Source organism: Apaloderma vittatum, unplaced genomic scaffold (assembly GCF_000703405.1).
Source record: "Apaloderma vittatum isolate BGI_N311 unplaced genomic scaffold, ASM70340v1 scaffold2188, whole genome shotgun sequence".
Taxonomy (NCBI): Eukaryota; Metazoa; Chordata; class Aves; order Trogoniformes; family Trogonidae; genus Apaloderma; species Apaloderma vittatum.
This window is the reverse complement of record NW_009732222.1, coordinates 41,870-57,667: the sequence shown is the minus strand read 5'-3', so window position 1 is coordinate 57,667 and position 15,798 is coordinate 41,870. Positions and strand designations below refer to the sequence as shown.

Sequence of the window (15,798 nt, the reverse complement as noted above, 5' to 3'; positions counted from 1 at the left end):
TAGGGAAAGCGACTCAAGACCAAAGAAGGTCTAAAGAATACATTAGCTGCATTAACTTCCTCTGTGGGCACTTCCAGTGAAAACCACCTGTGAAGCTGCAGACTCTGTTTTACAAGGCTGTAGTGTATAGAATGCCAATACAAGACCAGGTGAGGAATAGCTACCAGATGGCAAACTCTTAATGCGTTCACCTGCATACTGAAGTCTTGCCATGTGGACAAGTGTTTCATCTCACTTTCAAGAGGTCCTTAAGATCCTTAGCTCTATCAAGTAAATATCCAAATATTTGTGGAAATTGTACTTATACTCCAAAGTCATTTAAGAGTTGTTGAAATTTTTATCCTCAGTATAGAGAAGTTAATAATTTGAAACACAGTTTCTCAGTCAGTAGACATTCTGGATTTACAGTCATTTCAGAACAGCATCTGAGTTCTTGAACAAACATGGCAATTACCCATCTGCAGGCATTTCAGAACAAAGTGGGAAATACGTAAGCTGGTCATAGGGTAAATTCTCTGCTGAACTCAAATCATCAGCAACTGGATGGCTCCTGAATACTGTGAGTTTCTAATTTTTTGTATAGTTTTATTGTTTCAAATATAACTAGAGGAGTGTTTGATAGCTATATAAGGGTATAGGTTCACATGGAACAGTACTGAATATTCAGTGTCCTGACAATTCCACCTTTTGTGCCAATGCATTGATTTAAATGGGGCATATATTTCATGTTTCACATCTTTGCCTCTAAATTTTCTTTCAGTTCTCACATTGTTTTTACGTTATAAGAAAGGACAGCTAAGAGTCCTCCTGCACTAGTTATTTTATACAACGTTATACATACAAATTAATTTGTATACCTCTTTATAGCTGGGTGACTACTAAGAACTGAAAAAGCAGGAATTTAGGGAGAAATACATTTCAAAGACGTGGATTCAGTACACTTTAATATGTACTAAAAAGCACCCAACCAAAGTGCAGTAATGTAGCGATGCTGGTCATTAGCCACAGGACACAAAACTTCCTTTCATACAAAAAGAAAAACATCCCAAAAGAGTAAAAGCTGAAGTTCAGCTGAGTTAAAATTGCTCTTGCCTGATGGTATTTTTCAACCTGGAGAGGAGCACGTGCTTGTAAAGACAAGACAAGTCAACATCACTGCTGCAAATGACCAAGAAGAGTTTTGGAGTGTGATGTTCTTACTTTCTGAAAGGGCAAGTGATTCAAAGTGACAAAGTGGACATCTCCTGCTCTGTAGTAAATGTGACTACATGACAAGAGGTTTCTGGGCCACTTAGAAGACATAACTAATCTTGTATTTGCTCATATTCTTGCAGAACTGCTGCTGTTGACAATGGGAGCATTCATGTGGGCTTCAACCATTCAGAGACCCATAATAAATTACATCAAACCTAGAAATTACCTTTGAATAACAAAGCTCTCCAGAAAATTGCTAAAGAATCTGCCACGTTTCCTATATTTTGCATTTGCATTTAATTTGTGTCTTATGTAACACTTTTAAATTTGCTATATATATTGAGCCAGGTAAGGTCTGAAAATGCATTAAATATGTTTTAGAAAGAAACATAGATTCTATTCCAAAAGAAGAAAATGTATGTATTGCTAAAGCTGCTATTAACATCACAATTTGCACCTCCAGTAACTCTTTCAAAAAACAGTAATTATTTGAAATGCTTAGAAATAACCATGGTCAAACTTTGCGCTCTTGTTAATTGCTACAAGTTGATTATCTTCTGTCTTGTAATTTATACTGCTTTCTACAGCTAGCAAAATAAAAGCAAAATAAGGTATTACAGATTGAGCAGAAATTATAGTTTGCTTGTACTATATGATTTGTACTACATATTACTTGTACTATTATTTGCTTGGTACTCCATATTACTGTGCAAAAGTGAGAGCTATTCCATAAGAGTGGATCTCTGCTGTGTTACTTAAGACGTTTCTGTAAATCTTAGTGTGGTTTGTAGGAGCTATGCTTCCCATGTTAATGACTGGTGGTTGCAAATCTGTTTTACAAGACTGAAACTGTCAGAACAGCAGGACAGTCAGATTTTTTCAGACTGGTGATATTAGGGATACTTCACAGCAAAAAAAGTAGCAACATCAATCCAAGCTTTGGTCTAAATAAAAGATTTTGGCTTTTCAACTCTTCATTTCCAGAATATATGACCTATACATGGGGTATAAATAGTGCTTTACATCCCTCAGAACTTCACTGAGAGTTTGACTACCCAGAGAGTTACGGAATTGGGTCACAGAGGTCCATGTTCTCTTACATGGAGAAGTTGACCAGAATTTTAAAGGTAATAGAATAACTATTTTAATTGTGTAAGCACATAAAAAAACCTTCTAGAATTACGATTTATGGAATTACAGCATGATATTACTTGCAGCAAACAGTTTCATTCTTAGTTTGAGGTGTACCACTGAAATACATCATTAGAATTCTGTTACAGCATGTTCACAGATTACCTGGGAGAAAAAAAGGGAAATGCTGTATTTTAGAGCAGAATTTTCCTTCCCTCCCACCTACAACTGCATTACTGTGCAGAACAAAAATAAATCAGAACTATGTGTTCATGAGCAAAGAACAATCAAAAACTCACCAGAACCTGAATACGGATTGAAATCACCAATGCAAAGTTCAGTGTAGCACAGATAGCAGCCTAATACTAGTTGCTTCCTAAATAAATAAAAAAATCTTGCTTATTTCAATCTTTTTGATTTCCTGTTCTATTTGTAGCAATCCAAGCTTTATGTAACATCCAATAACATTTTTGATTAACAGAACTTATTGCTTTGTGGGTTTTTTTTATTTTTAATTTTCATTGACCTCAGTGGAAATTGTACAATGCTGAGTGGGCCTCACATGAAAAAAGAGACAAGATTTCCATTAATCTTCATGAAGCTAGAATTTTACCAAGTTGGTGTAACTTTCTGTGACAGTCCAGCATAAGCTCTGAAATGTTATGCATATCCTGCCAAAATACATGCTCCTCTTCCAGTTAAATGGATATGATATCATAAAATGGTTTGAGTTGGAAGGGACCTTCTAGTTCTACCCCTCCTGGCATGGGCAGGGACACCTCCCACTAGCCCAGGTTGCTCAAAGCCTCATCCAACTCACCCTTGAACACTTCCAGGGAGGGGGCTTCCACAACTTCTCCAGGCAACATGTTCAAGATGTAAAGGATGGGCTTCCTACCAGCAAAACTCTAGGGACTTTCCAGTACGAACCTATTTCCCACGTAGATCTAGAGTAACAGATGTTAACTGAAGCCTAAACAATAGAAAATGTCCAATAATTTCAAAGAGATTAGATCATGCCTTGAAAAAAGTTTCTACAAAAATATTTGTGTGGAGACAGAATAGAGAAAGGAAAAGCAATAGATCGCTAATACCCATACTAACGTATGAGTAATCGTGACCACAACAGCAGTGCCTGATTGCAACAATTTCAGTGCGGATCCTGTAAGAAGGTGTAGGTTGTCGTTCTTCCACTTGCAGTTACTTAGTACAAAAGGATGAGTACAGCCCAAGGAAACAGATGGAAAAACACTTCTGGCAGCTTAAGTGCAGTTAATTATTTGTAGGCGAAGCATTCTGCTATCAGCATTGATTTGCTGTATTTGAAACTGAAACAGTCATGGCAGCAACAATTTTATTCAGCATCACTGCAATTACCTGACTATAAATAGGACAGGCAGAACCACAGAGCAACACCTTGCTTTAAAAACCACTTCCAGGAACACACACACTTTGTGACTACACAAAGGTGTAGTCACCCCTTTAGTAATCAATTCATTCAGGTCTCATCCTCTCACATTTTTTTCCACCTCCTACCTTCTGCCTTTAAGCAGATTCAACAGTTCAGAGAAAAAAAAAATAGAATGGAAAAGATTTCACAAGCTTTCACCTTATGAATAGTGCAAATGAGGAAAATGAATACTCATTAAGTGCTTGCTCATTGCACACGTGTTTGCAGGAGCAGAGGGAAATTACATGTTTTCTTAGGACTTTTGTGGGATTTATCCATATCACCAGAACCTATGAGAGAAGAAAGCTGCTGCTCCTAAGTAATGACATTTGCCTTACCAGGAGAAGAGACAGAAAGGGAGCAGGCTTGGGGAGGAAATCTCTAGCCTCCACCAACCAACAGGCTGGAACTGGAGACAAAAGGGACAGCATAGACTATTTCCCCCTGAAAAGTCTAACACGGGAAAGACACTGCCTTGTTACCAAACATTACAGTATTTTTTCTGTTCGTCATCAACAGGTATCCAGTTTTTTACTTTCCTTGCTTTGGCCAAAGCATGCTTAGGTTGTGTTTGGCCAGACAGATGGACTGGGATGAAGAAGGCAAAGGATGTCTTTTATTCTTCAATCTTCCTTCCTTTATTTGTGCTTCTCCTCTTCTAATATGGCTGGCAAGTCTAACAGAGAAAATAAACCTGGTCTTGAGAACATTCACTATATGTGAGCATAACTGTTCAGAGGCCAGACCACACAGAGGAATCCAGGGTAAATTTCTGGATTTTTAACAGTAATCATATACTTCCTGTTATATAACAGAGCTATTTGACTTTAGAGGACATAAATTAGTTTCTTTTGTACAACTTGAGACAATCCTGTCATTGTAAGAAAATTACTAATTCAAATACCAGTATGAAGACGGTATTGAAGTCTATCTGCCACTACAGCAACAGCACCATATAATGGTTTAGCAATGGATTGCTGTCAGGTGGTGGCAGTCTGTTGGAGCAACCCAGCAAGATACTGCAACCCACCTGGGTAACAACACAGAGCAAGGAACATGCTGAAGGCTGTATCTTACTCTGCTGTCTGGGAGGTCTGCAGCACTAGAAGCTTCTTGATACTGGCAGACACACAGAAGGTCTCAATAATCTTGCATTCTGGGTTGGAGATACCTGCCTTACATTAACCTTCCTCCAGTTAATGCTTTGGCCAGTTTCATAAATGTTCTCTGCTCAGGAGAAACTTCACTAAATTCAATGGAAGGGAAAATGTCTTCATATTAAACAATTTTTCCATCAACTTTAAATTAAGGTTTTTCTTGAAGGAAAAAAAATGCTATTGAGAGCACTTGAATTACTTTTGAATAAGGATAATTGGAAAGAACTGAGATGTTAGCTTTCATTGTTCATTCATAATACGGACTAGTTAGGACGAGACACTCTCCAGAATACTCTGAGCAACTGTGATCATTCACTCTTAAGAAAGATTTAATTTGACTGGAAAGACAACAGATAAATCCTTTAAAGACATGGAGAATGGAGAACTTTTCTATGGGAGGACGGAAAAACAGACGGTTCACTTTGAACAGAATGGAGGCTGGAAAGGCCTTTTCTCTATATGTATCAGGGTCTTAAGCAGCATGAGACAAGGCATATTTAGGTTAATGTCAGCTCAAAAGCAAGTGGAATAAATTATCCAAGAAAAAATTTACTCTGGGTATGTGGAAAAACTTTCTAGTACCAGAGCAGTGAGATCCTGGAAAAGCTTACTTATAGCAGTAGTAAGATCAAACTGTTCTGCTTTCAAGTGGAGTTTGATAAGTCTATATTGAAGAAGTTGCCTGAAACCAAGAACTTCTTTCAAAATGACATAGCACATCCATTCAAGCTGTATGTTCTTGAAGTCACCTGAAGCCACATTCAGAAGACCAACACGTGTCTCTTGTGCAAAGTCAAGAATTGGAACCTAATGCCAATTACAAAAACTTACAGAGCTTCTACCCAGCACTGCAGGCAAGCAATTGACCTGCTAGCAATCTAGCTCATGCCTAAATCTCAAGATTTGAAAATTTTATGTTTTCAAGCAAGATGCAATCATATTTTCACCCACCCAACCTCACAAAAAATCCAGGCCTTTTGAAGAAAATTACTTTAAAAGTATATATCTGGAATATAGGAGACCTGAATTTATTTCTTTCTACTTCCTATGCATCCTTGGAGATGCATGGAAATATTCAGTCACCTGCTCAGAGTTAAGAGTTTTATAAGGTTGCAAGATATGTAGAAGTTACTCACTGTGAGTTGTTCTTCAAATCTAGTTCCTCTACTTCTGCAGAACTAGATACTTTAGTAAGGATATAGAGAAGGAATTCAGCTACTGACATACATCAGCTTTTTATGAGTTGTGCATTAACTACACTGTGGCAGCAGAGCTTTACCAGTTAGCTCTGTAATGACCCAGTGAAGTTTCTTAGCTCAATCACATTCCAAGTGAATACATCTATATTGTTTGCAGCATCCGTGTGATTTCAAGAGCAGTTTAGCCACTTCTGTAGTGTGTGCAATCCAAACTAATGAACCATCAGAGCCCAAATTAGCTTCCCAAGTATGCCGATTTAGCAGCCTTGATGTGTGCTTCCAGAACTGGGAATGCTATGTTGTAAGAAGTTAAATTACATCCAGTAAGACCTACTGGCTATGTGTGTACTTGTAAATTAAGATACATCAGCACCTGCGACAAACTGATCATCTGAACATTGTTAGAATGACCCTTGGTATAATTTTTGTGCAGGCCAGCTAGCACTCTTCCCAACTATGCCCAGGCATGATTCAGGAGCTGGCACGGTCCAGGAGCAGACAGTTTGCATGCAGCAACCGCGCTTCACAGCCTGACAGGATTTAATTTTGTTAACATAGCCAGATCAAACCAGAAAGAGCCCTGGCACTCAGTACCTATTGGCTTTCAATAGCTACACCAAATTTGGCAGGGTCAACAATGAGCTAATGCTAAAAAGACCAGCTGAAACCAACCTGGGGTACAGACGGGCCCCTCCATCCTGTTCGCTGCAGCATCTCTGGTAGCAACATATCTTATTAGATCATTCACTGTGCAAGATTGAAGCAGTGTCTGTGCCTGCACTGCTCTTATTCTTGATCTCCCAGGCTTGCCTGCCACCCAGAGCATCAGTGGCTAAATTGAAATACCTTGGTGACTATGAGGGAACCTGCCCTGGTCTACTAGGTTCAGCGCTGAAATACATTTAGCAGTAGTTCTGGACACTTGATGCCTTTGACCTGTCAACCAAACAGATTAACCTCAAATATAAATAGATTATGAGTATTTATGTGTATTTGTATATGCATACATATATATAAAGATATACAGCCCACATATATATGAATTTAAATGAAAACTGTATGATAAAATTTAAAACCTTTTAAATTATAAAAAAATGAACATCTTTCAATATGAACTTTATACAATACAAAAACGTTTTGTACATTTGTTTCAGCTTAAATTTGACAGCAGAAGTAAAGCTGCAAAACAGAATAATTACAGATCATGATTAGCTGGCCCAGTATTTTGTTATTGAGCATTGTGATTAATATAATACTTAAGTTACAACCTTCCTTAATATATGTAGCTTTTACCTTTTTTTTTTTTCCAGTCAGAGGAACATCATTCTGATAAGTGCTTGGTATGATGAGGTCAAACCCAATATATTTATAAACATCACTGTATATTATTGGTGCATCACAAATGAAGTACGGAATTATACTGGATATTCACCTACAGGAATAACACATCATTAGAAAACAGAACACTGCAACTGCAAATTCTTTTATTATTGTTGTTATGGTTGGAAAAAACCCAAAACACTAAAGTAATTCCACAAGATCTGACATCCCTGTTTGATTAGTGTTGTATGAACATCCCTGCAGGACAGCCACACATCTTATCTGAACTCCAGCCCGTGCTCATTTTCAGAATGTGTTTTACTGCTGTTCTTTCTGTGTACAATGATCTTGTCCTTTTCTTCCTCAGTCCAGAACAGTCATTAAGAGAAGAACTTTACTCCCTGGAAGACAATAGGGACTAGAGTTCATAATGAATCCAGTAAACCAAGCAGCATTATCCCTGGAGAGGTGAATAGTTGTGTAACTTGGCCCACCTTGTTGCAATTTTTTTTTGTTTTGCTTGCGTCTTGAAAGTCATTTACAACCACACATTGAGAAACAGGAGACAAAAACAGTTAACACAGCCATTCTCCCATGGTACTCTGCATCTTCTTGCTGGGTCTCTCTTTCAGGTACTCTATTTACTTCTTGGGTTCAAAGTTTTGCTCTCTTTGCTTCTTCCTTTTTTTTAATCATGCATCACTTGGCTCCCTTGTCCTTGCACCTCCAGCCTTTGTTTTTTTCAGTCTTTAATGATGATCTTTCAGTTAAGAGCTCACCAAAGTGTAGATCATGCTGAATGTAAAAGAAAGACACAATATGAAAGTATCCTTTTGAAGCATACAGAGAACTTTTTGATCTTTATAACCCTTTACTGTCTGTTTCTCAGGTCTGACTGTAATAGCCTGTGCTTTCCTTTGCATTCTTTCTGTCTCTCTAAAGCATCTTAATTATGGTGTATTCAGGATCGGTATCAAAAAGCGCTCAAGAAATAACAAATTCATTATCGACATCCTACTGCACCACAAGCTGTGTTTGAGCTTATTAACATGCAGTCTGATGTCTGAAAATGAGCAGTGAAGAAACAAAACCATTTTGCTTTACTGTGTTTGATCTTCAAAACCTCAATCAGCAAGTCTCAGCAGGACGGGCACAGTTTCTCATGAAACTGCATTATTTTGTGCCTTTTCGAAAAAAATCCCATGCAGTAGAAGAAATATAAAATGCAGACACCAGTGGGAGTGAAACCATATATGTTAAATGCACTTCTGAAAAGTCAAGAAAATGTAGGATATTGCTACAGCTCCGTTTTACTGCAATTCTAATTCTGACAATACCCAGGGAAAGCATAACAAAACTAAATGGAGTTAAGGTTATTTTATTTAGCACCAGACAGTGGATTTTAGATTATGGACACATTTTAGAATTAAGAGAATAGGACTTAGAGGAAGCTGCACAACAGTAGAGGCCACAAACGCAGTTGACTTTCACAGGGTCTTTTAGCCAACACAAAAATGTCCCTGGGGCCTGGCTCAGGCGTTAGATAAACGTTCTGTACTTAGATAAATATTCTGTACTTGGATAAATATTCTGTACAGAAGTGTCAGCAGGTGCAGGCACATGCTGCTGTAAGTGGGCATGCTTCCCTGAATCAAGATCAGAAGCAAGTTTTGTAAGACTAAGGAAATGATGGGCCTCTTGGTTCCAGACATTCCTGAATAAAACTTGACATGTCAAATGAAAAGCAGCTGCTACTTCCTTAGTGAAATGACCAGACTTACCAGTACAGATAGTAGAAGAAGGAAAGGAGATAGAAAGCTAGCTTACACCAGGCCTCTTTTTGACAGTAGCTCAAGGTATCTGCATTCATGACTGCAGGTGGATCATATGCAAGCTCTGAACTATCTGCTGGGCAACGAAAATACCTATAAGAGCAGAAGACATGTGGAATGACTCTGTAATATTGTGTAGTAAACATGTGCAGGTATACACCTCTCTGATCACCAGCTCAGAAGATAACTGTCTTCCATGAGGCAGGAGAAATTTTCCTCTCTTCTTCCAGCCTCCCTTTCCAGACGTTGTCAAAATCAGGACACTAGACTTCAGCAGACTGTTCTTATAGAAGCAAGCAATTAATGAACCTGGACTCTCTGTATTCTATCTTTAGATTGAAACATTCCCTCTTCCTACATAGTTATTTCTGGCTTATTCACTAGTAACTTACATATTGTGAGTGAGAATATACGGCAACTTGTGATCACAGCAAGGAGGACGGATTACTGGGCTTTAACTGCACCTACACAACTGACTGAAAGGTGACAGTCTCAACCAACTGATAGCTCAGCTCCTCCAACTCTGAAGAGGAAAAAAGTCACCATGGAATAATAAAAGCTGTCTGACTAATGTTTTCTACATGTAGCACTGCTCAAAAATTTATCATCCAAGTAATTTCAATTGGAAAATGTTTTTCCTCTTACATAGGAAAAATTTATAATTATTCTTGCAATGACTGGATGCTTGAGAAAATCCTGACAAAAGCACTTTTTTTTGCAAATGAGCTTGTCTCCATTACTTTGCAGTAAAAACAAAGTCCCCAGCAAAGTTAATTAATTGCTTTAAGATCAGCAGAAATCAGATGAAATATTATTATCTCTGCTGCTTTAAAATAGCAAACACTGAAGATTGCTGGGATTGCTTATAGATAAACACCAAACAAGTGACCAGCAGCAAAGTTTGAAAGCAAATGTTCTCATAATAACTTTGCCTTCTTCCTTTCCAACATTAGTCACATCCACTTATAATCCCTAAAAACATTACAAATTCTTTTACAGAGGTCACAGGTGAAACCTTGCTTAATTATCTTAATTGGGATGAAGATATTATATAGTGTCATCCCACAGTTTCCTGCAGAGTTTTACACAACGAACCCCAAACTATCTGTGGTTAAACCAGCAAAAGTTATGGAGTAATTATAGGAAAGTATATGGAGAAACAGGGCAATCAAAAGTTGTCTCTGAAGCTTGGTATCATTATCTAGACTGATATTTTTCACTTTTAATATAAAATACATTTTTAAAATTGTTTTTAAAAACTTTAAACCAGTATTATTGTTATACTTTGTTTTTTAATTCTTAATGAAACAACACCATAAAACATTATTTTTACTGCATCCAACCAATAGGGAAGAAAAGCACCCTTTGCTTCATTTCACTTTCTGAGAACTATACTGGCAATCTAACTTCTAAATAATGCACTTTATCATATGAATCTGCAATATCACTAAGCTTTTGCAGAAAATAGCATAAAAAAGCTACTACTATTTAGTTGCTGGTTGAGATAATGGTTTTGCCGCCTTTACAGAATTACTCTTCAAGCTACTTCGCAACAGGAGATAGCTGCTGCCATATGTATCTTTGTAACACAAAGAGACTCTGACAGCCAAAAATCCTCCGTGCTTTTACAAACATTGTGGAAATGAAAAACTAATGAAGACTCCAGACTGTCAATCACAAAAAATTACGCCTCTTGGTTATCTTTAAAGGCAACAGAAGGGAAATCCTCCACTAGGATGCAGAGGAAAATTGCAGCCACAGCAGCTTCACTGCCTGTCCAGAAAACATGAAAGCTGTTCAAAAAGCCAGTCTCATGTGGTTGACTCTGAAAGCCGCTCGGTGACTATAAACATGCAGGAGAGATCCAGAGCGGAAAATGCTCCCCACTCCTTCAGATGGGCAGGGTGAAGACAATAGCTCTTCATCTACTGCAATTCCTACTCTGAGAATCTCTGAGAGAAACTTCTCTTGCAGAATAGAAATTTTCTACTGTACAGCAAGAAACAACTTTATTTTATACTGAAAAAAACCCACAAACTCAAAAAAAAAATAAATCATAAAGCTGCCAAAGAAGACAAGAAGCAAAATTCTGTCAACCTGTCCAGTCTCTGTTTCACAACTCTAGTGGAAGTCTTTGCAAGGGGCTTGGTGAAGGCTGAATGAATACAAGATCTTTCAGACATGAACTGCCTCACAACTCCCCATCTGTGAAGTATTTAGAGCCTGACCAAGTTCCACTTTCAGATTTCAGCCTATTTAATTCCCAGGTCTTCATTCAGTTGCGGTGAGTGTAACCTGCCACCTTTCCAAATATTTATCTAAGTTAATAACTGAAAGGTATATTTATATTATTATGCTTTTTTTTCCCCATTCCTAAATATTCATGAGTAGTATTTAATTTTTCTCTGGAAATGTGAGTTTTAGCTGCTTACAGGAAAAAGGGTGGGCTTACCTCCAGAAGTGATAAAAAAGCAAAGGAACATTTAACCCCAGTGTGAGCCACTCCTGAGCGCACAAAAACATGATGCAGAAAAGACTATGGATAGAGTACTCCGGCAACACCAGCTAAAAATAAAAGAACAGGAATAACAGATGTCAGTAAAACATCTCTTTGATTTTAGTCCCCTAAGCAGTTTCTCAGAAAACAAATCATTTTTGCAAGTCTCCCGTGTGCCTGTGTCTGTCTCTACCTGACAGACAGCTTGGTCAGAAGCAATGAGCATAAGATACAAGTGCGAGGTTTGTTCAGGTTCTACTCATGGCTGTAGTACAGGGGCTTATTGAGAGGCATGGGGCAAATCACTTACTGTCTTAGCTGGTGCTCCAGATTTCTGTCTACAAAATGTAGATTATATCACTGCCTCTTTCACAGAAGCATTGTGAGACTAAAGAAATATCCGTACACAAGTTCTTAAAAGAAGCAAGTTTCACTACTGATGCATTCAGAAAGGAAAACCCAAATCTAGTACTGAAAAATTCACTTCTACATTGGAAGACCATCCTTGGAAAAATAAAAGGCTGCTTCTACCATTTTGATATATTATATACAACCTAAAGAGATCAAATCCATTACTAAGTCAGTGTCGCAAGCTAAAACCCACTAAGACAGGAAACTCGCTTCCTTAGTAAATCCATGGCTCCCCACACTTCAGACCCAAGATGATTCTTTCTATTAAAAGAGAAGTGAGTGGGCAGCTGGGAGAAGCAGAAATTTATGTGATGTTGATTCAGAGTAGTTATTTCTAAAGGCATGTTGCTTTTTTTCATTGCTTTCCTGTTTCTCAGCTGTTTTTCTTCTCTTGTTTTCTTCCAATGCTTTTTTCTCAGAAATCTATTTCTTTTCTCCAAGTCATAGAAGAGATTAATTTCCAGAAGTATATATTTCTCAAAGCTAGACAATTCCATACAGAGTTCATCTGCATCTCTTGCTGCATCTTGGAGCTACATCAACCAAAGTTAAATCACAAAAATCATTTGAATGACTTCTTTTGATGTAAATTCACGTCAGTTTGTCAAATAATTTAAGTGAGCCTTATTTTTTAAAACCATGAAAAATATACTATATAGCTACTCCTAATGCCCACATACTCCCATACAGCTGTGCTGCAATGAATTCCATCTTCTGGATTCTGGGAGTCTTTCTACCTCACGTGAAACATATTTTTTGCTTTCATTTAACTTCACTACTTCAAGCAGTTAATATATTTGGATATCTCCATGTCTATGCCTTCAACTTAAACATTCTCAAAAGCTTATCTTCTGTGGATGACAAATCATATACAGATTCCAGATAGTAGTTATTTATCATTGCTGGTTTTTTTTTTTTAGTTTTAGAGCATTATTTGCAACATGAATATAACCTTTCACCAAGGAATGATTCATTTCCATCACCAACTGCAGACAAGAAAGGTCTTCATCATGTACGTCTACCCACTAAACATAACAACACTTAAAAGCATATTACATTCATTATCACATATTTGATTTCTGATTCCAACACAATACAAAAACTTAGCAAGAACACAACCCTGATCAGTGGACTGGCTGGTAATAACAGAGAAGGAAATCCATAGTGAAAATTTATGCAAAGCTTAAAAACAAAACAAAACCAGAAGTCTGCTGAGAAGGTAGAATGGAAACAAAGGAAGCAATAGACTCTCAGAAACAGACTCATTTTCCTGTTGAAGTTTCTGTTGTAAATTAAATCTACGTATGCTTTTGATAGAACAACAAATGGGTCATTTACGTCTCTTCACCCTTTTCTTGGAATGACGTTTTTCTGAGGACATAAATACATAAAGGCTCAGTGTTGATCACAATTTCCAAAGAAAATTCACACAAAGAAGCAAAAATAATTCCCATCCTGCAAAGCCAATTACAGCTTATATTCAGGCAATTTACCTAAGAGACCAAATCTAAAAGAAGGTGAGAGAACTGAAAACAAAATGTACAAAGGCACTAAGGGCAAGGCTTGTGAGGAAAAGTAAACTGAGTTACTAAATAACTAAAAAATAACATTGCCTCAGTTCTTGGTTGTAAGAATCATGCTGCATTTGTCCTCTGAAACCAATGGAAACCTTAAATGAACTTTGGGAGCCCAATCTCCTGTTTCCTGAAAAGAAGAAAACTGGGTGAGAAACAAGCAACGGTCAATCCTGGTTCTTGCTGAGGCAGTCAACTGCAGTAGTAATTTCTGTGACACAGAGAGTAATTAAACTAACATCTTTAATTCTTTCGTGGGAGAGCACACAAAGCTGTCAGATGGTAAACATGTTAGGATAGAAACAGTGTGCTTCCATTTCGAAACAGGAACACGCTGATTCAGACGACTACCTCTGCTTCCTGACACAGCTCAACATGGAGATGGTTATAGAGCACAGAGTTGAAGGAGAAAATGGCAAAGCAGCACAATTCTTAAGGGCTGCAACTTGGTCACTTTGAGTACTGAGCTAAGGAATGGCATTACAAACTTACCTGCTGACAATTACATATGGAAAACCACAGGAAAACCTGAAAAGGAAGTCAGCTTCTAGACCATAACACCTTTTGCTATAATATAAGCAAAGGAAAGAAACTACTATATCTAAGTTTTGCTCCAGTATGTATAGTTAGGTAAATATCCCTATCAGTAAGTACTCAAAATTCTTTCTTCGCATTTAAAATGCAAAATCTTAGGTATATATCATCCTGATATCATTGCCATCTCACCATAAATATTCACCACATTCTCATCCAAAATAGTACATGCATACATGTAGATAGATTCTTCTACTCTAATTCCAAATAAAATAAAGCAGGCTTTGCTATGCTAGATATCTAGGTTTGGCTGAACTAAAGCATGGGAAAACAAGCACTGAAGCTAAGCATCTGTCAGCAGCTTCTTAATGTTTATAGGAGTACAAAGACCTCTGTAGATTGCAACTGCAGAAGGGTATCTCTCGGGAAGCTCAGTCCTAAATAATTTCATTTAGTTTTCTATTTCCTAAATATATTTTTGTTCTTATACAAAAGCAAACCCACCTTTTTCTGTCAGTACTTTTCCTACTTCTCTGTTTATTACATACAGATACATCCTTCTCAAACGTAATATCACTTTTACAGAACAACGCATCATTTTCACACGAAATGACTCTTATAGTTTATCTCACCAGCGAACAGAGCACATAAGATACCTCACAGAAACCAAAACTGGGAAGATATTATAGCAGGAATAGTAATCTCCCTTCATCAGTGCTATTAAACTCTCATTCTTAGAAAAGACACTGCACAAGTCAATCAAACTGTTTTCCCAGTTACTGTTAGGCCACCGAAACGTCAAGACTTCATGCTTCCTTCCAGCACTTTGCTTATGACTAGTACTCCTGAGTGCTGTACAATAACAGTAATTCTCACAGAATTGCTGTTTCTTCCCCCAAAAGACTGAGTCTACATCAGTTGCCACCTGTGCCTGCCAGCCTCCATACCGTAACCACAGGTTTTACATCGTACCCAGAAATTGCCAGCCATTAGACATTCTACCCTTCCCAGGGTTTCCAAGAGTCTTCATTACACTGTGAGAGCCTGAGACAACTTCCCTTCCCACCACTTTCCTCCTCTTCCCACAGAGGGCAGGGAAAAAAAAAATACAATAAATGAAGAGAAGTGGAGGTTGAATCTCCTTCATGTAACACAAGAACCCTGGTGATTACCCAAGTGGAAATGAGTTGCTCACCTTACAAACACATAAGACCTTTTCCATCTACAACAAATACCTAAAACCCCCATGCATGCACAGAATCACTTTGAGGCCCCAAATTAGGTCTGATCATTGCTTTATTGCAGTGGTAAATGCTGCTGCACCTACTTCCACTAAAGGATGGCTGCAGCTTAGAATCATAGAATCATTTAGGTTGGAGAAGACCTTTAAGAATATTGAGTCCAACCATTAGCCACCTTCACTATGGTGCTCACTTTGCTGGGGTTTTTTTCTACCATATCCCTTGCTAGAACTGGCATGTAGAACTGGTCCTCAGTAG

At 37.8% G+C, this 15,798-nt stretch overlaps 1 protein-coding gene across 1 annotated transcript in view; it reads right to left on the bottom strand.

Moving 5' to 3' along the window:
• Nucleotides 1-8,218: 8,218 nt before the first annotated feature.
• Nucleotides 8,219-15,798, bottom strand: part of LOC104278449 (protein cornichon homolog 3) — a gene marked incomplete at its 5' end in the record, with an annotated part of 24,963 nt that continues 17,383 nt past the window's right edge. Inside the window, 3 exons of the mRNA XM_009875428.1 lie at nt 8,219-8,246; nt 9,233-9,376; nt 11,736-11,848. Of these exons, the coding sequence (XP_009873730.1) occupies nt 8,219-8,246; nt 9,233-9,376; nt 11,736-11,848 (285 nt within the window). The remainder of the gene's footprint in view (nt 8,247-9,232; nt 9,377-11,735; nt 11,849-15,798) is intronic.